Source organism: Acomys russatus, chromosome 11, assembly GCF_903995435.1.
Source record: "Acomys russatus chromosome 11, mAcoRus1.1, whole genome shotgun sequence".
In the NCBI taxonomy this organism is placed as follows: Eukaryota; Metazoa; Chordata; class Mammalia; order Rodentia; family Muridae; genus Acomys; species Acomys russatus.
Genome location: NC_067147.1, coordinates 47150188 through 47177844, shown reverse-complemented (window position 1 = coordinate 47177844; position 27657 = coordinate 47150188). Strand labels below are relative to the sequence as shown.

Below are 27657 nucleotides of genomic sequence, written 5' to 3'. Positions count from 1 at the left end.
CTGCATGCAAGTCAGACGACGACATTCGCTCTCTGGAGATGCGCTGAGCTATCGATACGTCACCTTCGTACGGTATGCCAGTCCCACTACAGCATGTCTTTTTTTCAAGGACCAGACGCAGCAGTCATGCTGCAGGTAGTGGACGTCCACTGTTTGGCCAGTTCTGAGCCTCTTTGGGACTTATTTAGCACCTGAGCGAGTGTAACTACTAACAGTCACAGAGTTCTTGGGATGCCACCTCACCTTAGCTTGAATGCACACAGCAAAAGAACTCAACCAATGGCATCTCATCCCCTGTGGGCTCTGTAGTTGTCCCCTGCGCCACTTGGGAGGCACACTCTGTGGCGACACCATCAGAGGAGATGGCTCTCTTACTGTAACCCGGAACAAGGCAGATCAACGTCCAACTGCCCCTTGCCACACTCCCTTTTCTGCCTCCTTCCCCTGCCTGTGACCGCTAGCCCTGTTCATCAGGTCTCAGGAGGCGGCTCCTGCTGCACCTCCCTGCTGACCATCCTCTGACCTCCATATGACCCTTGTCTTTAGTCTCTGCTCCTGTTGCTGATAAAACACTCTCAGAAAAGCGACAGAAAGCAGATAGGGCTTTCCTGGCTCACAGTTCAAAGTGGAGTCCATCACGGTGGGTAAGCGAAGGCAGCAGTGCTTTTAAACATCTGGTCACACCCAGGCGGGAAACAGAGCCATAAATGCTTGCTGGTGCTCCACTTCATACGGTCCAGGAGGCCTTGCCTTGGGTCAACATGTGTCTTCTCACACATTAACTCAAGTCAAGATAATCGCCCCCTAAGCCCCTGCAGTTCTAGCCAGAGACTGTCTCCTAGGTCATTCCAGATTCTGTCAAGATGGCAACACACACGTCCCAGGCATCCATCACCCACTATAAACTAGCAATTACCAGTTGTGTCACTTCACCAAGATTCCCTCTCACTGTGTCACTCAACCAGGATCCCCTCTCACTGTGTCACTCAACCAGGCTTCTGTCTGCTGTCTTCACTGGCTGACATACACAGAACACTGAAAGGGGCTAGAGGAGAGGCTACCACTGTTAAGAGGAAGGGGGGCTCAGGCATCCCCTAAGAAGCAGGCACGGCTGGAGCATGGTGTGTCCTGTTACATCTTAAGTTTTAGAATGAACAGCAAAGCAGCATATCCAAGGTAGAAGGGAATGCTGGGGCCTACAGATGAAGGAACCCTGCCAGCCTGTCCCCGAGGGGCATGTGGAATTAACATGCCTCTCTGAACATTCTCATTCTCATATTCTCTCTCTCTCTCTCTCTCTCTCTCAGGGGTCAGCCCGGCCTACTGTAGTTTCGGATCCATTCTGGGCAGTGTTTATACACCAATCATCCAAGAAAGTCACTAAGGCAGTTCTCCGCATGCACCTATGATTTGAAGGGCGAGTAGATGTGAATGGTCACGGGGAGTAGGGGGAAAGAAAAGTCAAATGAGGCTAAAATTCCAAAGTACAGAGAGAGGCTAACCAACAACAGAAAACTTGGTTCTGAGTGTGCCTCCCCCCCCCCCCACCCCCCGACCCTGGTAGTTTACTGCAGCATCTGCAACTAAAAGAGCTTTCTTTACTTGAGACACTGCGATGGGGTAGGTGGCCAGCTGTTACTTCCCAGCTGTGTCCCTGGAAGGCACACTGAAGATGCAGGAATCAAACACTATGGAGGGGCAGCGAGAGGGGCGCAGAGGGGGTCCTTCGGGAGCCATCAATGATAAGCATCTGTGAACCCATATGAAGTGTACAAGGGGGTTCACAATGGGCTACTTTGTCTACTTTCTGGTTGAATTTTCATTTCATTAGGAACTAAGACAGGGAAAGGCATATTTTAAAACACCTTTTTGTAGTACTTTCCTCCGACTTAACAAATCACATGCCAGAGGAAGGCTTAATTAAGTCTCAGGAGGTAATCAACTCACACACCCCAGGAAGTCCTTGAAACTTACCAGATTCACAAGGCTCTCTTGTGTTACACAACAGCGAGGATGGGTTAGGGAAAGAGACTCTCCAACCTGCCTAGCTGCCTGTTCACTGTGCAGAGCGCTCAAGGAGTTCAGCTTCTGTGAGTCAGCACCCAGGCTATGACCTTTTAGGGATGCAGCTGCCTTTGAGTCATCCACGCTGCAAGTAACTACTCACACAATAGTCCTGTAAGTTATACCAATAAACTAACTGGGTCACAAGTCAGACTTTAGTAGAATCATTTCTTTGGAATATAATCTATGCCCTATTTAGGGTGAGTAAATTAGAAAGGTCTACGGCGAAGTTGCTCAAACTGCAAATCCTATCCAACTAAAGAATTAATATTAAAAACTTGTATTCCTTGTTTGGCTTGATTTACACAAACTGGCGTAGACTCCACTGACTATATAGTCAAGTGAACAGATGCACTTTGCTCTAAAACTGCCTACCGTATTTGAGAACAAAGGGCTAAGATTGCTATCAGGTGAATTGACACTGGTAAGGGTAGGGCTTGCTTTAAGAAACTCTGGAATGGTATACACAGAAGAAAGTTCAGGGGCTACCCAGAATTTAAAACCCTGCTCTTAACATAAAGCCCCAAACTCTGAGCAAAGCTCCTAACAGTTCCTAGGCTTTTTCAAAGACCACTGTGCCCTGCACTCTGGTCCTCACTAATGGAGGATCACATTACATCCTGTACAAGTACAGGCAGCTAGACGGGTGTGAGTCTCTTCCTCACCCAACCTATCCTTACTGTTGTAAAACCTGAGGGGGAGGGGGGTTTGTGAGGGGGAGGGAGGTCTTGTGAATCTGGTAAGTTTCAGAGACGTCCTAGGATTTGTGAGTTCCTTACCTCCTGAGACTTAAACCTTCCTCTGATAGGATGTTTTAAGTTAGAGGAAATTACGACAAACAGGTTTTTAAAATGTGCCTTCAATAGCTCCCAACTCCCAGTATTTACAAATGTGCAGGTTCCCACTGAGAAGAATGTTTGGTGATGAAAGACCACATTTATCGATCTCTGCTTACTTTTGCAGTATTTAAGCAAAAGAAGTGGAGTAAATTCCAGGGGAGACTGGAAGCAACACAGCAGTTTTTCTAAGTAAAAGCAGTCCCTTCCAAACTCAAAGAAAATAAGATGTTTCCCCCTATAAGACAGAAGGCAGGGTGTAAAGAAAGTAGGACAGACTTTAGGCTGAGGGAGGACCATGCCTGCAGGAGAAGATGGCTTGGTATGTAAAAACTCCTGCCATGCAAGCCTGATGATCGATCTCAGCATAGTTCCTGGAACGCGCAAAACAAACAAAACAGAACCTCCACACCAGATGGTAATCAGCAATCCCAGCACGAGATAAAGGGCGGCATAAGACAGGAGAGCCAGCTGGAGGCTCTTGACCCAGCTAGCAAGACAGACACAGAGAATGGATTCCCAGGAAGTTGTTCTCTGACCTCCTCCACACATGTATGATGTTGCACGCGTGTGTACACAGACAATCACCCCACACACACACAACTAATTTTTTAAGGGACAGCGAACAATAAGCTGGAGGTGATTTAAGAGCATCCAAGTGACATCAACAGGACAATGTGAAAGCACACGCACGCACTCTGAATCGGCAGTTCCGCTCCACGTTGCTGCACAGGCTGCCACTGGGTTGACACAGGAACTGGTGTTAAGGGAATGAGTCTGTGGCTTTATCTGTGGGACGCAACACACCAGACATAACAGGGGTGTGCTTAATGCAGCCCTGACCTTCCGCGAGACACTGCACATCCTTGACGATGCAGCGCTATGCCAGAGGAAGGATAAACTCAGACTGTTCTTCACGGGGGTGGGGGTGGGGGCTGTTCAGTGTGTGCTCAGTCATGAACATCTTTTTAAAAGGACATAGGGCACGCTTGTATCTGCATAAAATGTATCTTTAAAAACAAGCCTAAGATTGAGGACAGTGGTTTCTTCTAAGGAGACAAACGTGACAGGTATGGAGAGACTACCCTTGGTTTGTTTAGATCTAGTCTCATAATGAGATGCATCAGCCACCCTTCACTATTTAAACCTGCCCGAAAATACACAACTGCCTACACTGGATACTTACAATGTGGCCCCAACCATTATCTATTACGGAAGCGTATGTCTCACCCTGTCACCACAGCATAAGTAACAGCAGACAACTCGGTGGGGGGGGGGGGATAGAAATGAGCAATAAGTCATATTTAATGATGAGATGGCACATCTGAGAAACACGTGATGCATCCTGGGAAGCTGCCAGGGGGATAAGGCTGCTTGTCAAGCCTCCGATGCACAGAGCAATCCACTAGCATGTTGGAGAAAAGCACATGTCACACTTCCTGGTGGCTTCTGCAGAGAGGCATGCCATCCACAGACACCCAATTCTTAGCCGTGTGCCTCCCTAGGTGATTGGCCCGTGCATGACAGGGGGGACACCTGACTCCACCGACGAGGAATTGCTGCTCCTCCATGCTTGCCTTCACCTGCTCTGTGACCTTAGCCGCTGACCAACCTCACCCCCACGTTCCGGCTAGCCAGCTTTCTCTCCCCGGCTTTCCTTTCCAACCCTAACTCCAAGTGTTGCTCTGAGTCATCCTGGAGATTATACCACACCAAAGGAGGCTCCGCCAGATAAGGGAAACCTGGCCTCTGATTCATCTGGGATGCACGCAGAGGGCTTCTTCCGTGGTACTAACATTGGAGCCAGGTAAAGAGTCAACCAGGAAAGCCTCAGACCCCAACAGGAGGAAAACTGGTTAGGGGAGGGTATGCTCCTCTTATCCTACACACGCAAAGGAAAAATGGCTGCTCGCCTTTCTGCTTAGAACGGGAATAAACACGGGGCGCAGGGAGATGCCCTCTGGGGCTGCATCTACAGCACATCTTCCCTCTTCCAGCTCCACTTCCGTCTGCAGACCCGGATGCAGCTTTGCTTAACACTGCTGCACCTTTCTGCGGCATCCGGATCTCAGAGCACTAAAACGACTGGTGCAAATAAACCCCCAATTCAAAACTAAAAAGAGAGCCGAGCTGGGTGGCGGTGGCGCACAACTTTAATCACGGCACAAGGGAGGCAGAGAGAGGCAGGTGGACTCTCTGTGAGTTCCAGGCCAGCCTGGTCTACAGAGTGAGTTCCAGGACAGCGAGGGCTGTTACACAGAGAGACCCCCGTCTCAAAAACAAAACAACAACAATGGTGTGCCCACTGCCCCTTCAGCCTGAGTCTGTTCAAGTGAAAAGTTCTGCTTTTAGTGCCTGAAACACACACACACACACACACACACACACACTCTCTCTCTCTCTCTCTCTTAACTTAAAAGACACCAACACTACTTTTTTAATTAGATGCAAGACTGTGTACCAGGTCAGATCCTACCCCACTCTCATCCAGATCGGTCTTAGCCACATCCCCACTGCACACAGACATACTTTTCACTTCCCTAAATGTGCCATGCATCTGAGACTTTCCGTTTTATGTTCTCTGGGCCCAGAGCATTCTTTCGCCAGGTCTCTGCATGATTCATTCTTCTGTTGTTCAAAGCAGTTACATGTGATAGCAGTCTGCGTGTCACTTCAGGGATGCTCTACCTGGCTGCCCCAAGCCTGAGAGCTCAGTTCGGTCACACCCTCTGGAGAGGCTTATCTCCATCTAAGCTCAGCTGTCTGTCTGCTGTCTGCCTCTCTCTGGAGAATGTAAACCCTAAAAGGAAGAGACTGTGCCCCAAGCCTCGACACACAGCACAGCTGCAGCAACACAACACCCGCCCCTGAGGTGAGCAAAGGTTGGCCACTGTGGAAGAGGTAAATGGACGGTCCAATCCTTAAAATGGTCCAATCCCATGTTGAAGGAGGGGAATGGAAAATACTGCACAGCAAATTAAATCCACCAGATAAGCAGCCTGAAGCCGCCCAGGATGGAGAAAGAATGCCAGTTAAACCTGAGACATTATACAAGCTTCTGGGGGAAGAAAGTGCTATAGAAGAATCTAGCACGCAGACATTACAGCGTCTCATAAACCGGCCATGGGCTGTCTGTGCCTATTCAAGATCTTACAAGAAATATACAGTGCTTCTGCAGAGAAAGGTGATGGAGAAAGTCTCACAGCATGAACACATTCCAGAGAGACTAGGGATGCAAAGGATGCCGCAGCGGAATAAAGGAGGTATACAGCAAGCCCACAGGCGACACCAGCCTAAACCGGGAGAGGCTCAAAGCAGTTCCGCTCAAATCAGGGACAAGGTTGTCCACTCTCCACACCTAGTCAGTGTATAGTACTTGAAGGCTCAGCTAGAGGAACAAGACAGATGGAGGAGATCAAAGAAATACCAACAGGAAGGGAAGAAGTCGAAGTGTTTTTATTTGTAGATGATCGTACACACAAGTGACCCTAAAAACTCTGCCAAGAATCCATGGCTAATACACACTTTCAGTAAAGTAGCTAGATACTTAGATTGACACAAAAATCAGCAGCCCTCCTAAATGAAACTGGCAAATGAACTAAGAAAGAGACCAGGCAAACAACATCTTTCACAATAGCCTAAAAAAAAAAAAAAAGTAAAATCTCATGGGGTTAAGTCTAACCAAGCAAGTGAAAGCTTTGTATAATAACTTTAGGACATTGATGAAAGAAATTGAAGATGGAAAGATCTCATCTCTCCCATGCTCATAACTGACAGAATTAATACAGTGAAAATGGCCTCCTCCCAAAAGCAATCTACAGATTCAGTACAATCCCCATCAAAACCCAACACACTTCTTCACAGACCAAGGTCTGAGGGGACAACATTTTAGGTTCATATGGAAACACGAAAGATCCAGGATAGATAAAAACAAACCTGAATAATAAAAGAACTGCTAGAGATATCACTATCCTCGACCTCAAATAGTATTACAAAGCTACAGTAATAAAAACAGCATGGCACTGGCACAAAAACAGATACACAGATCCATAGAATCAACATAACTCCACATACTTATGGACAGCTGGTTTGTTATTTTATAAAGACGACAGAAATACACCCTGGGGGGGGGGGGGGAATGGTGCTGGTCAAACTGGACGGCTACATGGAGAAGAATCCGGTGTTGTACTATGGAATTTGTGTGCGCGCAAAAACGTACATCTCTATGTCTATATGTGTTTCTTGTGCTTTTTCTTTGGCTCTTTTTCTCCTGGTAGTCTGTTATCATCATCACCATCATCATCATCATCATCATCATCATCATCATCATCATCATCTGTGTGTATTCTGGAAGGGGGGAGAGGGGGATGTGGATTTGGGCGGGTGGGGAGTCAAGGGAAATCTGAAGGGAAACCATAATCAGAATATATTGTATGAAAAAAAAACCCTAGTTTCCATTTTTAAAAAAGTTCTCATCTGTAATGGTGGGGGCCAGACAGATGGCTCAGTGAATCAAGCACTGGACTTCAGAGCCCCAGAAACAACAGGCAGGTGAGGTTGCCGACCAGTAATCCCAGTGACTGGAGGAGGGCAGAGACAGTCAACCTCTGGGAAACCTGGATAGCCAGACTAGCCCAACTGGTGAGGTCTGAGCTCAACAGAGCATAAAATGGAGAGCAACTGAAGAAACTTCTAGACTTCCAGATACCACATGTGCACATAGACAGACAGGCATGCACGCACAGGCTTCCACACACAATGCAAACCTGCAGATGTCACATACTGCACACACACACACACACAAGCACACTTTTTAACAAGCCATTTTGGAGCTGAGTGGTGGTGGCACACGCCTTTAATCCCAGCACTCGAGTGGCAAAGGCAGGCAAATCTTTGAGTTGAAGCCAGCCTAGTCTACAGAGCGAGTTCTAGAACACCCAAGGCTCCACAGAGAAGCCCTGCATCAAAAAAACCAAACCAACTCCTCTACCCAAAAATAGTCATTTTGGAATCACTTGACAATTTTGGAACTCAGCTCCCTTTGTTTCTATGTGCTCAATATACCCACACAGGCCCACGCTTTCTCCACCCACACTCCCTAACCCCGTACCCTCACAACCCCTACTTACAGAGAAGGAAGCTTGGCCTGGGAGCATACTGCCTACCTTAACCTATCCCAGTCCAGCTGCCACCACTGTCTCCTGGTGGATAACTTAATAATGTTTCCCGGCTTCCCAGATCCTCTATGCTGATGCCTAAGGCCCCCACAACACACTAGGGGCTCAAGAGAGATGATGCAGTTGATGCTGCCATCCCACTACAGGTCTCCCAGGTGGAGATTCTGTGCTAGGACCACTCACTTTTCTACCTGGTCCAGAGCCTCCTGTCTACACACTCTCCCCCGAGGCTCCGTGTCTGGTTCTCCTCAGCACCTGAGGCTTCACACACCCTACCAGATGTTTCTGGAAGCCACAGGTAACCGGCCTCAGAGTGCTTGTCAGACGTTGCTCAGCGAAAAGCTTCCAGGGAACCATGCAAGATGCCTATTTCAGATGTACCTAAGCGGAAACTCCAGAAGCCTGGGTCCCTGCTCCGCCCGCAAGGAAGACTTACTGCCGTGTGTTGGGATGCCAGCTGGCACACCTTACTGAGGGATAAACCAGCATGCCTTGGATGCTTGGGGGATTGCTAGCAGAAACCAGGGCATCAGGCAAAAGGCCCTTGGACCTACTCTCAACAGCTCCAGGGGGAAAGGAAAGCACAGAGTCAGAGCCGCAAGGGACAAGGACAGTGCACAGGAGCCCAGAAATGCCTAGACTGCTTGCCCTGCAAACACACATTTCCTGTAAGGCGAGAGAAGTATCTATCCTAAGGAAGCTGGGGAGTCTACAGTTCACGCTATCTTGGGGCATGCTTAAAAATTTTACTATGTGAGGTCACTGGAGGGAGGTCTCAGCAGTCAAGAGCACTCACTCCCTGCTTTTGTAGAGGACCTGGGTTCTCAGCACTCACATGGCAGATCACAGCCACCCCTAACTCCAAAGGACCCAAAGCCCTCTTCTGGCCTCTGTAGGCATGATGTATGTATGTGGTGCACAGACATCCTACAGGCAAAACGCTCTCACACGCATCAAGCAAAAATAAACCAATCTCTAAAATTCATTTACTACAACATTCATTATCACCCTGGGGCTGGGGAGGTGGCCCAGTGGTTAAGGTTCTTCTGGTTCAGTTTCTAGCATCCACTCAGTGGTGGGTCACGACTACCTATAACTCTAGCTCCAGGGGATCTGACACTTCTGGCCTTCTTGAATATCCAAACACAAACACACACACACTCTCTCTCTCTCTCTCTCCCCCCTCCTCACATAATTAAAATAAAAGTCATTAGCATCACAAAAACTAATTTCACAGCAGAGGAACTTGAGTGCCAGACATATCCTAACTATGTGGTCAAGCAGCAGACATTGGCGGGGGGGGGGGGGGGGGGGGGGCGCAGAGGCCTCTCAAGACAAGTCCCCAAAGGGCACTGCGCTGGGCAGCCGTCTCTCCGCTGGCACATGGTGCACCACAGAGCTCACTGGAAGTAGTGTCACTATTCTTGAACTCCCCGCCCCCACCCTGGGCAGTGTCACTAGGGCATGAAAAACCACAAGATGCTGGTTAAATGGCATGTGTATGTCAGAAGCAGCTGGCCTGGGAGACGTCCACGTGCAGAGCCTCCCACAGGCATCCCTGCCCTGGGAAGCGACACAACAGCCAGGAGTGACAGCATGAACTCAAGCGGAAGCATCCCATCACAAGGTCCCAAAGGAGAAACAGGACAGGAAGCCTTAGCCCCCCAATCCAGCCATCTGGGGGCTGCACAGGACGCCATGCCTGTGTCTTCACTCTTCCCTCCCTGGAATGGCCCCCATACCATCCTCTTGGGAGAAGAAGCTACAAGTCTCTTAACAGTCTGTCGTCTGCAAAACATCCAGGGCAAACACAACCAACCCGTCTTCTCTTCATTTCATAAGGTCTGAGGCAAGAAGCCCAAGGATGGTTCTTGGGTCGAAAGGCAGGGGTGGTCTGTAGGTGGCAGTTAACTAGCTCCCACACCTGCACCACACCCGCACACCGCCGATGTGAGTCAACAGTAACAACAGAAGATGAGAGGGCGAGTGCAGGGTGTTCCTCTCTTTCCTGCCCGGGCTCCCCAGTGTGGACCCAATCTTCTTCTGGGTGACAGAAGCTCACAGGCTCCAAAAACACCAGCTGCCTCCTGCATCCTTCAGAGAAAGCGTGGGAATACTGGCCCTGAAATCCCAGGGCTGCCTCCCCGCCCGGCTTCCGGCTTCACCACACCCCCATCATTTGGATGGCTGATTCCCAGGACCTCATGCTTGCTGCAGATCTCGAATGAAAATACCATCCTGTCTCACCCTGGTAGTCACATTGTTCCTACCTGTTCCTCTGACAGCCTAGCGCCATCTTCACTTAAAGTTACAAGGTCCCCCTGGGCCTTGAACGGGTGGGGCACCTGCCTCTTACTCATTCCCTGACTCGCTTCCAAGTCGAGCTTACTGCTAACACTCCCCAGGTGTCCAAAAACTAGCCAGTTAAATAAACAGGCATTTCATCATCCATATAAGCTAAGCAGGAAGGTCAGGAGACAGCAACGCTTTTACAAGCATGTTTAAAGAACAGAAGGTTTAAGAACTATTTATCTATAAGGATTCACTCCCTAAAAACTCAAGCAGCTGTCTGACCTATAGGGCAAGCATCTGGACTCATTTCAAAAGTATTAGCAACAAATCCTTTTTTTTTTTTTTTTTTAATGTTCTTAGCACATATGAGGCCTTTCATACTTCTTCAGTGGCAGGCAGTCCCAGAAATGTAAAAGGATGCTTAGGAACAAAGGCTCCACCCAAAAGCCTGGCTGCCAAACCCCATGCCCACAACAAACAGCTCAATAGCTCTGGCCACAAAACGTCTCCCTCCATGTTAGTTCTTCGGTCTCCAAAGCTGCAGCCAACAGTGTCCCACAGTTTTGTTTCAAGGCCCGATCTAAACAGAACACACTGGTTGCTCCGTTTCTCTTTGCATCCTCTATCTATGGAGGGCCTCAGAACCAAAGGTCATCAGAGTCCCAAAGCCTGCCCTTCCTAAGATATCCCCCTTGGAAAGGGCTTTCAGAACTCAGGGGCCAAGCCACTCACCTGTTGGCCAAAAATCTCCCAAAATACACCTCGGCACCCTGAGGAGAAAATTGAGATCCTAACAGGGTGCCTTCCCAATGGCCAAGAAGCAGATTCATCCTCAGGACAAAAGGAGAACCATGGGGGGAGGGGAGCAGCACACACATCACATGTGGCTGAAATAGACATACCTGACGCCTACAGTGAAAGCTACAAGTGGAAAAGAGGCGGCCGACAGCGCATGGGCAAAACAGACAAAGCAAGGACAAGAGCAACCACCGCTGAAGCCCTTGGAAGCCTCCAGAACCCAGCAGGGGAAGCTCACTGGCTTGGGCTGCCTCCATGCCCAGAAGAGAGGGAGAGGAAGAAAACAGGCAAAGTCGCAACCACTGGAAAAAGGAAATGCAAGTGCCACAAGCAGGTCCCGAGAGCATCCATAACCTAAGTCCTTTACCCACAAAACCCCAAGAACAGAGGACTTACTGGCAGAGCTTACCAGAAAACTCAAAGTGACAGCAAATAGAACCGGAAACAATGAACAAAAGGTACTCGAAGCCACAGGGGACTTGGGAGGCCTGGAGAAAGCTCTGCACTCACAGGAACCACCCACTGTCAAGAAGCCCACTTTCGTTTTCCTACCACCCAGCAATCCAAAACTCAAGGCCAAGTCGGAACCAAGCAAGGAACCAATGGTAGTGACTAGTGCACCTCTCTTTGTTCAGCAGGAGGCTGAACTGGGGAGGACAGAAACAAAAGGGTCTTTCTTTCATTCATTCATTTATTTATTTGCTTGGTTTTTCAAGACAGGGTTTCTCTGTGTAGCCTTGGCTGTCCTGGACTCTGTAGACCAGGCTGGCCTTGAACTCATAGACATCCTCCTGCCTCTGACTCCTGAGTGCTGGGATCAAAGGTGTGCACCACCACACCAGCTGAAAGGTGTTGCTTCTTTGCCCTCTCACCATCCCCAAAGCTCAAGTGTTCTGTTGTTGCTTGTAACAAAATCTCAAACATTTGATTTTTACCAATAAACACTTGGTAAATGCTGGAATGGAAGCCTGCAAGCTCAGAGGCAGAGAAACCACCTACCTGGCCGTCCTCCCAGAGGGAGTGCTTCCTCTCCCTCTCAAACCCCCTTCAAACTGAATGTCCCTCCTTCCTACTTCCTGTCTGACCCTCCGACCTCCTCTTCTTCCTCCTCTCTATGGCTTTTTCTTAATAATCCAATGTTCACTTCCTGTCAACTAGTTGCTTGCTCTGCCTCTTGACCTATGGTTGACTATTTAATCCTGTTTACAATATTCAAGCAGAAAGCTCATAGATTAAAAGGTGTGTGCTAGGGCTGAGCCACACCACAACTAAAAAAAACAAAACAGGTTTTTCCAGTAAATAACACAATCTCGGGGCTCACAATGTGAGCATAAATCCTGCAACAACACTGTGTCCTTCTGAAGTCCCCAGGACCCTACTCAGACTAGGGAGACTGAGGCAACAGAGAGGAAAAGAGGGCACATGAGTTGGCTCTTGTGAAAACACAGCCGATTTCTGTCTACCAGGCCCTGCCCCGGCTCATGCTCCTGAGCTGTCTTTCCAGGTCTGCCTGCGCATTCCTCCAACCGCTCTGCAAGCCGCAATCCCCACCCATGCCTGCCCTGGTGCAAAACTTTATGTTTTGGTTTCTGTTCTTTACACCAGCACCTACACAGAAGTTGCACTAGGGTGGTACCCACCAAAGGTCACCTTCTGGAAGCCCGGAAGAGGGTCAAAAGACACACACACACCGACACACACACACCAACACACATACACACACACACAACCAGAGAAGCCGAGCAGGACGGCCCTGTCTCTCCACAGTGCTAACGTCAGAAGGTACATGTTGACTTTATTTTCCAGAAAGGATAGAAAAAGCTCTTCAATCCCGGGGATGGAAAGGGACCGGAGTGCTTGGAAAGCAGGCTTGCCCCGGCATTCCGGTGACAGCACAGCCTCACGGGGGTAGTGCAAGCCTGGCTTATGACGCCCCCAGACAATGGTCAAGTTCCCAAGCATCTCAACCCCCTGGTGCCAGAAAAGCATGCGCCCCGAGCAGAGGTGAGGCACTCCCCAGGCCGAGGTGTCCGGCATCTAGGTATCATCGCTCATCTCCCAGCTTTCAGAGTATCATTTTTTTCTAGTCATCTTTGGAGGATTAGCTAGAGCAGGGTTGTTTTGGAAATGTACTCTAAGCAACTGCAGAGTGGGGTGGGGTGGGCTGGGATGACTGATCTCTTAAATTCCACAGTGACAGGGTGGGGGTGGGGGTGGGGGTAGGGGAGACACATGGAGGGTGCAGGGCTCTCAGAATCCAAAAGGCAGAAACTAAAACAGACGCCTAATAGGTCCACACGGAGTGAGAGATCCTCCAGCAATAAGAAATGCCCAGCACAAAAGCTGCTGAACACCAATAACTACAGTAGGAGGGATTCAGGGAAGCCAGCCACACAAACACTTAAGTGTAATCCCACCAAGGCTGTGAAGTCTGGACATAAAGCCAGTGTGCACTGAGAGGCATGAGAAAGATCTCTGGGGGATCTGATGGGTCAGAACATACAAACATCGGGGTGCTGCCGATAGCTGCTATCCTGAACCGAGCACTAAATGCCACTAAATGCCACTGAATGCCTTTCTAAATTCACCACACCGTCCAATCCGCCTGTAGGAAGTCTGGGCACCTCACAGTAACTCTACTGTACTCCGCTGAAAAGTTTGCACAGCATAAACACGGATACTGCCCAAAATAAGCCCCCACACACGGGTGCTGAACAGCTGGGAAGCAAAACCAGTTCTTCACAAGAGCTCGGTCTTCACGAACAGGTCGCTGTGCCAGGTCCTGTCCCAGCATGCACTGCAGTCTTTGAGGTGACTGGGAGACTTTTTACTTGTATGGTGAGAAGTGACCCAGCCCAAGCAAGATGGCAATATGCGCCTGGTGGCATAATGAGGAAGGAGACAGATCATTTTCCAGTGGTGGGAAAAAACAAAACAAAACAAAAAACCAAAAACCTGTCCTCACACAGAAAACAAACAAATTGAGTGTCGCTGGGCGGTGGTGGTGCAGGCCTTTAATCCCAGCACTTGGGAGGCAGAGACAGGCGGATCACTGGGAGTTTGAGGACAGCCTGGTCTACAAAGCAACTCCAGCACAGCCAAGGCTACACAGAGAAACCCTGTCTCGAAAAACCAACCAAACAAACAAACAAACAAAAAAGTGTCACAGGCAGTCATGCCGAGTATCTAAAAGGCAGGATGCCCTGATGGTTTTACCTGCCCTCTCCCCTCACCTCTTCACAGGAGGCCAGGGCAGAGCCCACCCAGATGCACCGACCAGCCTCCCACCCCTGTTCTTCTCCGTTAAATTCAGCTTCTCCTTCGTGTCTTGGCGGAAAAACCTGCCCTCCTCCTTGATCAATGGTTCTCAACCTGCGGGTCTCGACCCCTTGGAGAGGGTCAGATGTCAGATATCCTGTGTATCAGATATCTCTACATGATGGTTTCTAACAGTAGCAAAATTACTACTATGAAGTAGAAGTAGCAATGACATAATTTTATGGTGGGGGGGTGGGGTGGGGTCACCACAACATGAGGAACTGTATTAAAGGCTCGCAGCACTAGGAAAGCTGTGAACCCCTGCTCTGGGTCAAGCCCTCTGACTACAGACCTCACTCGCATGTTACACCAGGCCAGCCACCCACACTTCCCTAACAGTTTCTCCTGAGTGATACATGAAGGCACAGTTCTTTGACATGCAGCAGGCACTCGGCTTTTTTGGGGGGAAGGAGATTGGGGGGGGGCGCTTGTCCTGTGCTCCTCAGGCTATTTTTAAACAGAGGCTGTAACATAAAGAATTAGACACTGACTCCAGCCTGGGATGGGACCAGATGACATGGTGAGGGAGTGAAGTAACCATGGTGTACCCGGGTGCGGTACTGGATGGTGGGTGTGGCAGAAAGACAGCAGGGCAAGCCTCAGACACTGCAGACACCCTCTCTGCCGTGACTGTTTTCCCCAGAGTCTGTTGCCCTGGCAATGCTTCCCTAGGCTCAGCATCCTGGGGAATTCGCTGTGGATGAGGCTGCCCTGACGACCTGAGTCAATTAACAGATCTGTGTGCAAACCAAGAGCAAACGCCTACAACCAGATGAAGGCAAAACCGCCCCTCACCTAATGTGCCACCCTCTTGCTGGATCCTACCTTGTGCTTTAGGTTTGAAGCCGGACCCAAGTTCAAGTCCTGGCCTCGTCTGAAAATCATGACATGTCCCCGTCTCGACCCCCCCAAATAATGAGACCTCAGTTCACCTGTTTCTAGGTTCATAACAAAGGATATGAGGGGTACTGGTCCACAGGATCACAGCGAGGACATAATGTGTAGCTGTGGTACCCAAGAGATGGTTCATGGGTAAAGGTGCTTACTGCCAGGCCTGCTGACCTAAGTTTTATACCTGGTTCCCCCACATGGTGCACACGGTGGAAGAAAAGTACAGACTCCCTAAAGTTGTCCTCTAACCTATACTTGCCCATCATGAAACACACACACACACACACACACACACACACACACACACACACACGGTATACATACATTTAAACTCACAAACATTAAAAAGACATTAAGGTAGAAAAATGTTGGCAAGAATTCTATAGTTTTCATTGTCACCTTTCAAGTGAGAGTTCGCTCAAAACTGCGGCTCAGAAAATCATTTTAATATTAATGAATCCACATTTCAAAAAAAAAAAGCAAACGACCTGAGTTCCTTCTCTCCCTAGGTGCCCATTCCAGTTAGGGCATTGGCGCCGAGCACAGGGCCAGGGCACTGGGCACGGTTGTTACACAGTCAAGGAAAAACAGATGCAGGGCAAAAGGCAGGCAATACAAACTTATTTATGTTAGAGCCGGGCATGGTGGTGCATGCCTTTAATCCCAGCACTCAGGAGGCAGAGGCAGGTGAATCCCTGTGAGCTCAAGGTCCGCCTGGTCTACAAAGTGAGTCCAGGACAGCCAGGGATACACACAAAGAAACCCTGTCTTAAAAACCCAAAAACAAAACAAAACAAAAGAGCAAGAGATCAACCACACTGTAACTTCACTTCCAAGACATTAACAAAACAGCTAAATGCTTAAGCAGATCAGAGTCTGTCTTTAAAGAAAAAGAAATCAAGAAAGAAAAGAAAAAGAAAACCTAAACAGAGATCATCAGTTGGCAAAGCACGTGCCTTAGTTGGTTTAAGGGCCTAAGTTTAGAGCTGCAGTGTCTCCGACGTTAGGGTTGTTTCTATTGCTGGGATAAGACACCATGAGCAGTGTGAAAAAAGAAGGCTTACTTCCTTGCAGTGTGTAATCCATCATCATCATCCCAAGAAGTCAGGAAAGAACTTAAGACAGGCACCCAGAGGTAGGAGCTGCTGCAAGGACCATGGAGAAGTGCTGCTTTCAGGGTGCTACTCATCCCCATGGCTTACCCCACCCACTTTCCTGTAGCTCCCAGGACCACCTGCCCAGCAGTGGCACTGCTCATAGTGAGCTGTGCCCTCCCACAATGATCAAGAAAATACACCCCAGGCTTGCCCACTTCATAGGCCAATCTGTCTCAACTGAAGTTCCTGACTCTCACCTGCGTCAAGCTGACATAAAGCTCAGCAGCACAGCCGCCACCATGTAAACCACAGGCGAGAGCACTTGCATGTTACCCCAGAGCTGGCTGGGTATGCAGAAGAGGAGCCCTGGGGGATGGCATCAGTCTCCCAACTGGTGAGCTCCAGGTCAAGTGGAGAGAAAGACTCCCCCGCCCCCAACATTCACCTCTGCCCCCACATACAGGCATGTATGCAAATTCCCACACAGGAACATGAACACACACACACACACACACACACACACACACACACACACACAGAGTCAATCAGTAAACATGGAGTTGAGTTTGTCACCAAGTGGCAGAGTCCTTGCCTCATACACCGAAGCCCATGGTTTCCACCCAGCACTCCACAGATAAATAACATGAATAAATAATGCAATGATTATTAAAAGTGACAACTGATAAGAGATCACAAGGCAGGGCAAGTGGGGACACCACAGAGCGTAGCGTCTGGTTGTGAATGCTGGGGACACTACACATCACTCTGAATGCACCTGAGTGTTACACTGCCACCTGGTCAAGGCAGCAGAGCGCACGCTGCGAATGTAGTACTAAGAAAAAGGCACTGGCCAGTCCGGGATCTGACATGGCTTCTGTGACTTAGCTCCTTGCCTTCGAGGTTCAAAGAGGCGTATGAGAGTTCGTGTTCTTTCCAGGAGACACGGGCCTTCACAGTGGTCCCCAGGGATCTGTTTTACGCCCCCTGCTAATAAAGACACTACGAAGCATCTGGCCGACTCATCACCCTGACCCCTCTGGGGCCAGAAGACAGGCAGTGTGTGGACTGTCGATGAATGTAGGCTCGGCAAATGAGGAACCATCTTCCTCACAAAAACCTCCATAGGAACACAAGATTTTTGTTTTTTGTTTGTTTGTTTGTTTGTTTGTTTTTTGGTGTTTCGGGACAAGGAACTACTTCTACACTGAACACCCAGCGCTCAGGCCCTCTCATTTAACCTTTTCAAGGCCTATGCCGCAAAAGATCCAAACCGTTCCCCACATGGGAAATTCCACTCAGGCAAGTAGGTTTCTAAGCTGAAGAAGCATGCCCATAAGCCACTGCCTTTGTTCTTTCGTTTCCTCTTTCCTTCTTTGGAAAGCCCTTTTGAACGGTGACCTAAGTCTGTAGGTCGGTAAGGACACCCCACCTCCACTCCCCGGCCCCCCACTGAGCATGGCCTCCTTGGATTCCCCGTGCCCTGAGATTCCCTGGTAGATACTAAACTGAGCATGCTGCAGGCACACCTGGCCTCCTGGGGGGTCAGGGAGGGGCTGGACTGATCTGTGTGGAAGATTAGCCCCACCCACCACCCATTGGGCTTTTAACCAGCTGGGATTTAAACCTGCCCAGAAAAATCGCACCCCTCACCTCCTCCACGCCCCCCCACACCACAACTAACTACACCTTAAGTTGTCTTCTGTTTTCCCACAGCTCTGGTTAAAAACACTTTTGGAAGTCTGGTCCCTCCAACAGCATTCCACAAAAGGAAGGCGGGTGGGCCTGTGGGTTCAACGGGATCACAGAGAACCGACTAGGTACTGCCTGCTGTGCTGACAGACACAAATCCGCAGGGCTTAAACATCCGTGACATTTCACCTATCACCAAACAAAAATGAAAATTAAAAACAAACAAAAGGGCTCGGAGATGTCCCCTCAGCACAGATGGGCGAGGTCTGCCCTTACAAGATACACTACAAGCTAATGAAGCTGTGACAGGCTTGGGACACCATGCTGTCCTAATGAAGACAGATAAAACTTCAGCTCAGAAGGCCAAAGGGAGATGTGCCCTGGTCCAGAAACTCTGAAGCAATACACAATGGCTTCTTTTCTCTCTTGCACGGTGTGTGTGCGCGTGTGTGTGTACGTGTGTACTGGAGATCAGGCAGGCTCTCTGGGACAGAGGTGAAAATGAACCCCTAATTCTGTCTGCATTCAACTGCCTCCAATGCCCACCCAGGGCTAAGTGGATGAAGTCAGATGTGGTCTTCACTGGGCATCAGCAGAGCCCCCAAATTCCCTCCAGATATTTCTCAGTACCTGGGTACACAGGAGATCGGGTGCAGGAACTGGAGACTGCCTCCTGCCTCCTTAACGCTATATTTACTACCTGATACATCTTGTGCCTTTCTGAGGAATGGAGAGATACAGGGTAGAAGGATTCATTTCCAGCCATCAAAGAAGGAAAGCACCATGACTTTCAAGCACTGAAACACACCCTACATGGGGGGTCAGGTCGTGCGGAAGAGGGTGTGGCCCAAGCACACAACATACCCGAATAGAGATGTCCTTATGAAATCCACCCATGTGTACACTGAACATATGCTGATTAAACTAACTTGCTATGGAATAAAATGCACTCCACTCTAGACCTAGAGACATGAAGGGAACAGTGATTCCGAATAACCGTTAGGTGTCACACTGTGGAACCTGTGCCCTGATTTTTCGGTATTCTTATCCCTGAGAGAAGTAAAGTGGTGTTTGCTATTCAACAACATGGGTCTGGGGATAAAGTTCACACTGCAATCTGACAACCATGACACACACACACACACACACACACACACACACACACACACACACAATCTATGGAAGGCAAGAAGAGTCTGCAAGCTTCTATTCCAAGAGTTTTCTAGAGCATCCCTTCCTGTCAGGAACACACAGAACCTGTGAGCATTTACTCTGCTTATTTGACAATAACTCAATACACCTAAAAGCAACTGGCGCTGTGATTGAAGAGAAAATGCAATACCTCCCCACTGAGGGGGAAAAAAATTACGCCAAAGGACAAGAAAGATGGCTTAGTCCTCCTCCCTCAGCCTTGCTGCATTTTAAACACAAGCATTAGGACTGCCGGGTGCAAGCGTGGTTACGTGCGCAAGGCATGACTTCACGGGGAGCAGAGCGCAAAGAATGGACCCACAGACTACAGAGACACCCTACCTCCACTCAGAGCATCTCTGGTGATGGACAGCCCCGGCCTCAAGCCTCCTGTCCCTGTTCCCACACCCATCCTCAATCAAAGACCCAGGACCCCTGTATCTGCCCGATCTCGTCGCCCTATGATGACTTATAGGTGTTTTCCAGAGGCAGTATTGGCACCTTTAATATAAAAGAAGGCACAGGAATTATCTGGAATGATCTGTCACCATCAACACCCCCAAGGCAGCAAATGAGATGGGCAACAAATGCTTCTGTCCTAGCCCTTCTTGAGACACTTTGTCCCCTTGGGAATGCAATGTAGCGGCAACATGCAGGTTGACGTTACAAGGTAACCTAGCAGGTGGAGGCCAGAGCTTAGGGTGCACCTAGAAGTGAGTCCCCATAATATACAGTGTATCCACCATCTACCTGTTCTTCTACCCGGACCAGGTTTGCTGTAATGGCAGGAGTGGCCTATGAACTTTTGCAAACTGCAGGTGACCAACATAAACAGAGCACCCCCTGAGCCAAGTCACCAACCCTCATGTGCCTCCTGGATGCCAGACATTGAAAAACACTGACCAAGAAGAGTCTGACCCCCATACAAAGACCCACAGCTCCTGAAGATGATGAGGGTGGTGGCAGATGGGTTCTGAGACTACCCAATTACAGCTCACAAAGCATCACTGCCAGGACACATGGGCTGGGGAAGATAGCTCAGGCTACTAGAATTCACCCTGGAAAAGGGAGGGTGGAGTAGGGAAGAGCAAGGCAGGGCAGGGGTACACCCCAGCCAGAGAGGACCCGGGGAACTCAGTTCAGGCTCGTGTGGGCTCAAAGAATGCACATAAGCCAGGAGATCAGGAGAAGAGCACCACTGAGTAGCAAGCAGGGTCAGTCACACAGCTGGGGCGGCCAAAGGGAGGCTGACTTGGCTAGAGAGAGAAAACAAATGAAGTTTAAGAAGCTCTGGTGTTTGCTTAAGACTGGTTTGTCGGGCTGGAGAGATGGCTCAGAGGTTAAGGGCGCTGACTGCTCCTCCAAAGGTCCTGAGTTCAATTCCCAGCAACCACATGGTGGCTCACAACCATCTGATGACTCCTTCTGGCCTGCAGGTGTACATGCAGGCAGAGCACTGAATACATAATAATAAATAAATCTTTAAAAAAAAAAGTGTCAGGCACGCCGTGGCGCACATCTGTAATCCCAGCCCTTGGGAGGCAGAGGCAGGCGGATCACTGTGAGTTCAAGGGCAGCCTGGTCTACAAAGTGAGTTTAGGTCAGCCAAGGATACACAGAGAAACCCTGTCTCAAAAAACCAAAAAAGACTGGTTTCTCTAGTATTGAACAGCAGTCCCCATCAACCTAAGCCTGTAGACCTTGCCCCATCACTCCCCCCACCCTACCCCCAGTTCTAGCAAATAGATAACAAGAGGACTCCAAAATACTATGGTGACCGCCTTCAGAGTTGGGGTGCTTTGTAGGAGACACCCAGAAGGCACTCACAGATGTAAAAAACAAACATGCAATGCAGAATACCCAAGGGCAGCCTCTTTAAGAGGAGTGTGCAAGATGGGTCTAATGCTGTGTTCTCATTTCCCTCAGAATTGTATTAAGGTTTGTGCTTCCCTAAGAACCTTTTAAAAAAAATGTTTTTTTCTACACACACACACACAGAGAGAGAGAGAGAGAGAGAGAGAGAGAGAGAGAGAGAGAGAGAAAGGGAGGGAGAGAAACACTCCACCCTTTTCCAGGGGCCACATGGATTGGCCTGCTAAACTCGTCTTAAAAATGGAAAATTATATCTAAGGCTGCACAGTAAAGAATCCCAAATACATACAACAAACTATGTATAGGAATGTCCTTCACTGGGCAGGGATACCACTGTTGACGGGCAGCACATCGGCAGGGTTTCTAAACATGTCCCTTGTGCCACTGTTTTTAGCTACAACTTCAAAAACACCTTTGTATTGGACTTAAATCCGAGGTCAAGAGCACTGGCTGCTCTTCCAAAGGACTTTAGTTCAGTGCTCATCGTCCCTATGGCCACTCCTATCCATCTCTCAAAAGATCCAGCACCCTCTTCTGGCCTCTCAGGGTACAGCACGCATGCAGTGTACATCTATACATATAGGCAAACACATCAAGTAAAAAAAAAATCTTGAAAAACAAAGGGAAAAAAAGAGAAACTTTTTACATCTGTACTGACCTAAGCTTTTATAAAGAAGGGAATTGTTTTATAATCAGAAAAGACTTGAGTCCTAGTGACTGATTACAGGCCTTTATTTCCAAACAAAAGCATACTGAAATTATCTGAGCCCGTCTCGAAAACAGACACCCGGAGGAGGCAGCTCAACACTGCTCACACATGTAACACCAGCAGCTGGCTGAGAATTCTGCAATCCCATAGGGACTGCCCATGATTGTACTCCCACACCTGCACGGGGACCATCCATCCCTGGACCACCCTCAGGCCCTGAGTCAGACAGCGGGAAATCACACTCTCCCAGGATTCGCCAGACTGACACCTAAACACTATTCCAAGGAGTGACTAAGCACTTGGTTTAGGTTTATTTTCCCGAAAGAAAGAAAGAAAAAAAGAAAGAAAGAAAGAAAGAGAGTGAGTGAGTGAGTCATCAATAATCAGTAGCCTGGGTCCACTGCTGATTTAACAGGTAAAATTGGATAATCACTCAGAACACTCTGGTCCCACTCTAAGCCCCAGATAAATTACACTGAAGACTAACTCTGACTCCTCCCCCCACATGATGTACAATCCTAGACAAGAGGCCTGTCACAGGTCATCCTCCCCACAGGCGATGGCTACCTTGTGCTACACAGATGCTGAGGAAACAGCAGAGGATCCGCCCTTCTTAAAATGGGAACCGCAGTAGGCGTGAGCCGTTTAACACCAGAAGAGAGGAAAGCTCACTGGTTGGAGCTTCTCTCTGCCTTGAACCTGACTGAGGGGGGGTTGGGGGTGGGGAAGAGGTCCAACTGTGTGGTACCGCTACACACCTGTGGCAAAGACCAGAATCCAGGATGCAGCAGGACTACATTCGATGTGTGGAGAGCGCCCCAAACTTCACTTATTACTGCTAAGAAGGAAAACTTTTCTGGGGCACTTTGGAACACGGTTTGGCAATTTCTCACAAAAGTAAACACGCAATTACCACATAACCCGGCAACTCTAATCCTGGGTATTTACCCAAATGGGCTGAAATCTTTTGTCTAGACAAATGGATGTGAGCGTTTTAAGGCAGACATACTCCCAACAGCCAGAACTCACAAGCAACTAAGATGTCCTTCAACAGCTAGAGATAAACGGTTGCACTAAGAATACAAAGCCAAAGATAAATATTGTAGAGGGTCAGTGGATAAGACACCCGATGTAGGAGCCTCAGGACTGGATTCTGATTCCCAGATCCCAAATTAAAGCCATCAAAACTGGATGGACCTAGCAACCAGTCTGTAATCACAGTCTTCAGGAGGTGGAGACAGAGGGGCCCCTGAGCAAGCTGCCTAGCTCCACTAACCTACTCTGCAGGCTGTGGGCTCAGGTGAAGGAGACCCTGCCTCGATGTGTAACGGAGACAATCAAGGAAGACAATGTCAGGCCTCCATAGTTGCACGCACGCACGCGCAAAACAAAGAGCATGGAGGATCCCTCAGTTCACTCTACACTCTATTTCCACACCCAACATTTGACATCCTGAGAAAGGGCCCCGCAGTTCCTAGGTCTTACTGGTGGAAGAAAAAAAAAAAAGAGGGCAAAGGATTTCCACGGCGGCAGACTTCTTCCTTGCCACGCCCTTACAGTGACTGATGTCTTTACACCTTGGTCCAAGTCTATAGAATATGCAAGAGTGGACCCTATGTAAAATACAGGCTATGGGTGTATGATAAACCCTCAACTCCTAATAAATGCACCACGCTGGTGCATAGGACGCTGGTGGTGGAGGAAGCTTTGCCTACTGAGGCTGTAAAAAGCAGAGAGGAGAAACTACACTGATTTTACCGCAAATCTAAACCTCCTGTAAAGTAATAAAACACAGGCTTTTTTTTTTTTTTTGTTTTTCAAGACAAGGTTTCTCTGTGGTGGTTTTGGCTGTCCTAGACTCACTTTGTAGACCAGGCTGGCCTCGAATTCACAGTGATCCGCCTGCCTCTGCCTCCTGAGTGCTGGGATTAAAGGCGTGTGCCACCAGGCCCAGCATAAAACACATATTTTAAGTGGGTCTCTCTCCCCTAGGGTGCATCTGAAAGTCAATATGCCTTCCGGAAAGTGTCCAACTACAGCCTTCATCACCTTCTGAAAGTCAATATGCCTTCCGGAAAGTGTCCAACTACAGCCTTCATCACCTTCAGTGTTCTTCGACATGAAAGTTAATGTTACAATTGGAAGACTCAGTGAGAACCAAGAAAGCAAGAAATAGGATGTTACTCATCTTCCTACTGCCAAATTAACTAAACCTGTGGAAAACAGCAGAGGCCTGGATTAACTAATCTTAGCTTTGTTGGGCTGAGGAAATGGCTGGGGGTGTGGGGGGGGGGGTGGTTAAGAGCACTGTCTCCTCTTCCAGAGGTCCTGAGTTCAATTCCCGGCAACCACATGATGGCTCAGAACCATCTATACTGGGATGTGATGCCCTCTTCTGGCCTACAGGTGTACATGCAGGTAGATTAAGCACTCATATACATAAAATAAATTAAAAGCAAAACTAAACTAAAACTATCTTAGCCTTAGGCTGGTCATAGCCTTTCCAGGAGGGTTATCAGGAAGCGAACAGCTTGACACCCCCATAAACTGTTCTGCGTCCATAAGCCAATTCGGAGGTGGGACCCCGCCAGCCCTTAAGTCTTCACCCCAGGTGAAAAGCTTCACCCATCTTCCTCCTGCACTTGACAATTAGCTCACTACACACTGCCAAGAATGAGGTAACCAGGTGGACCACATGCACTTTCATCTCCCTGAATACATTAGGGATCAAAACAAAACAAAACAAAAAAAACAACTTGAGCTCTGCCCCATACTTGCAAACTGCCAGCTGGAACAGTTTTTAACAACCTTAGTGGGTAGGTCTACAAAACACTTACTCACGCAGGGACCTGACTTGGACGTGAACTGTAGCCGAGAGTGAGTGCTAAAAACCCAAAGCTTGCACCACTTTACACACTGTCCCCACCAAGTAAGTATTCAGGAGGCTTCTGGTCTTGAGTGCTACAAACGAACATGTTTGTCCCTGCAAGGCCAATGTGTCTGTGTACAAGGAACAGACCTATTTATAGGTCAGCAGGTCAAACAGATGACCCTCAGTGTCTCCTGCCTCCACAGGAGAATGACCTGCTGCTCCTGAAGGAGAGACTAGAGACAGGTTTTGTTCCCTTCCCCCACTTCCGGTCTGCAAGAGACCAAAGTTGTCATTTACAGCACATTTTAAAATAGTTTGCATTTATATCCTATTTGAAATAAACAACCTACACACAGGAGTCGTCTCTTAGCCGAGAGAGAGAGACAAAGAGAGAGAGATAGAGAGAGAGAGAGAGAGAGAGAGAGAGAGAGAGAGAGAGAGAGAGACTGCGCGAGAGAGAGTGCGAAGGCTTGTTAGCGGCCACCTCCACAAATCGCTGCCCTTTCAAAAAGCCAGTCCAGCAATTTGCTGCCTGAAGCTGTAGGCATTAGTGTCCAGTTCCACTGAACGGGACCGGATAAGAGCGTGCAAGATGCCTTTCAACAAAAATCAACTGCTATTTAGGTTGCAAATCACACCGCCTCCCTGGTGGAAACCAGCTATCTACATAAACCAAGGAGGGCCATGTAGAAACCAGGGGTCGAGAACGAACACACACTTTACTTTTTCTTGGCACAAGGGCAGCTTAAATTTGTCCCGTTTTCGTCTCCAGGATGTGATCCTTGACCCATCACCGAATTTCTTTTCTCCATTGGAAGGGTTCGTCTAATCAGCTGCAATGCAAGCGCCTCTGGCAATTTATCCTCCTTGATTTCTTGACATTTTCTTCAGTGCTGCTGGCTGGGAAACTGTTTTGATCTGAATAGGGTTGTCTGTGGGGGATTCTGCATGTTAATGATGTGGAGTTGGCAGAGATGGAAGGTGAGAGCACAGCGCGTACTTTTTCTAGTTACGTTTCGCCTCATCACCGCTACGGGGGCCTTTCCACTCTGCTACACCAAGAGGCTGATCTTAGACTAATCTTAACCTCTTTCCAGGGGAGCCTCGAGGGGCCAGGTAGAAAGAGAACAGATGGCCTGTGTTCCCGTCAAGTACCTAGGCTCACAAGCAAGTACTCCTAAGACTCCACCACCAATGAAGGAGACGCACGTACATCCTTGCTCAGCCAGGCAGTCTCCGGCAGCCACCCTCCATCCTCGTTTCAGTTCCGGCCCGGTCCCAGCCTGTGCCAGACGCTACACTCCCCCCTACTCTGTACCCGCCCACCCTCCCGGCCCAAAGGGACAGGGATTCCGAATGAAGTGCTGGTGTAGCCTCAGTGCCCGCCCTTCCCTCTCATCCTGGCCAGAAAACTCCACTTCCCGGATTCCGAGCCACTCTCTCCCTCCCCCTGCGCCGGCGATCCAGCAAAGCGCCATCCTCCTGCCAACTGGGTGCCCAGCCCAGTGGCACACCCCGCCTCTCTCACTAACCCCCAAACAGACCCCAGCTTCGTCCACTCACGGGGACTCGGGTGGGGGGGGGGGGTTCCCCGATTCGGAGCCTTCAGGCAGCCTAGGGCTGAGAAAGTCCCACCCCGCCCCCCCAAGTCACGCCGCCTGCCTCCAGCCCTGCCTCGGAGGGGCCTCCACCCGGGCAGACGAGAGGACGTGGGGAGTCTCCCCAGGGACCTCCAACACGCCAAGGGAGGGAGGGCTCTCATGGACCCCAAGGCCGGCTCTCTGTGCCCGCAGGCCCGCAGCCCCCGCACGGGGGCGCGCACTCGGGGTCCCCTGGTCCGCGGGGTGCACTCACGATGGTCACGCTGGCTTTGCGCAGGTCGCGGTTCTCCTCCTGCAGCGCCTTGCACTTGAGTTTGTAGGTCTCCAGCTCGATCTTCAGCACCTTGTTCTCCTGCTGCAGCGAGGCCAGGCGGTTGGTGAGCTCCTCCAGGCGGAACGGCGAGATGACAATGCCCCCCGACTTCCCGCCGCCGCCCCCGCCGCTGCCGCCCGAGGTCGCGGAGCAGGAGGACTGCATGGCTGCCGGGCCGCCGCCCGCCGCGTCGGTGTCGCTCTCGCTCGCGCTGTCCGCCATGGCGGGGCGAGTGGGCTCAGGGAGCCGGGCGCGGGGAGCGGGGCGCGGAGGGCCGGGCGCGCGGGCGAGTGGGCGCGCGGCGAGTGGGCGCGGGGCCGGGCGCGCGGCGGGGAGCGGGGAGCTCAGAGCGCGGCGCGGGCGGCAGGGCGCAGACGCGGGGCGGCGGCGGCGGAGAAAGAGAGGGCGCTTCCCGCGGCCGCGAGAGCTGCTCAGCCAGGGAACAGAGACCCCGCCCGGACTCGGGCAGTACTGCAGCGCCGGGGCCTGGCGCGCTCCGCGGGGCCGTCCCCGCAAGCCCCAGCCCCGCGCTCCGCTAGCAGCTGCACACGGACGCTCGGGCCTGCGCCGCCTCCCCGCGCACGTGCTCCCGCCCCGGGGGCCCCCTGCGTCCCAAGCCCCAGCCCACTGCCGCACCGCCTCTTCCGGAGAGAGGCGGACTCCACGCCGCGCCAGCCCCGCAGGTGCCGGGACACGTGGGAGGGGCAGCCGAGCTCCTTAGGCCACTCCACTCTCCCACCTCAGGCCAAGCTGTATCCTGGCACCTTCGGTCCGCGCCCGGGCGCGTGGATCCTTCCATGCAGACGTTTGTTTGGAGCTAGCGACCGAAAGTTCCCCTGCAGTGGGCCGAGGGTGTGGGTGTGGTAGCAGGCCGGCAGCCACAGGTTAGCCTTGCTTGAGAAAGAATTTTGCAGAGAAGACAAGGCCTTTTTGCATC

At 50.1% G+C, this 27657-nt stretch overlaps 1 protein-coding gene across 1 annotated transcript in view; it reads right to left on the bottom strand.

Annotated features, from left to right (window-relative positions):
- Positions 1–26979, bottom strand: part of Ccdc6 (coiled-coil domain containing 6) — a 93130-nt gene extending 66151 nt beyond the window's left edge. Inside the window, exon 1 of the mRNA XM_051152497.1 lies at positions 26661–26979. Coding sequence (XP_051008454.1) covers positions 26661–26942 — 282 coding nt within the window. The 5' untranslated portion in view covers positions 26943–26979. The remainder of the gene's footprint in view (positions 1–26660) is intronic.
- Positions 26980–27657: the final 678 nt, after the last annotated feature.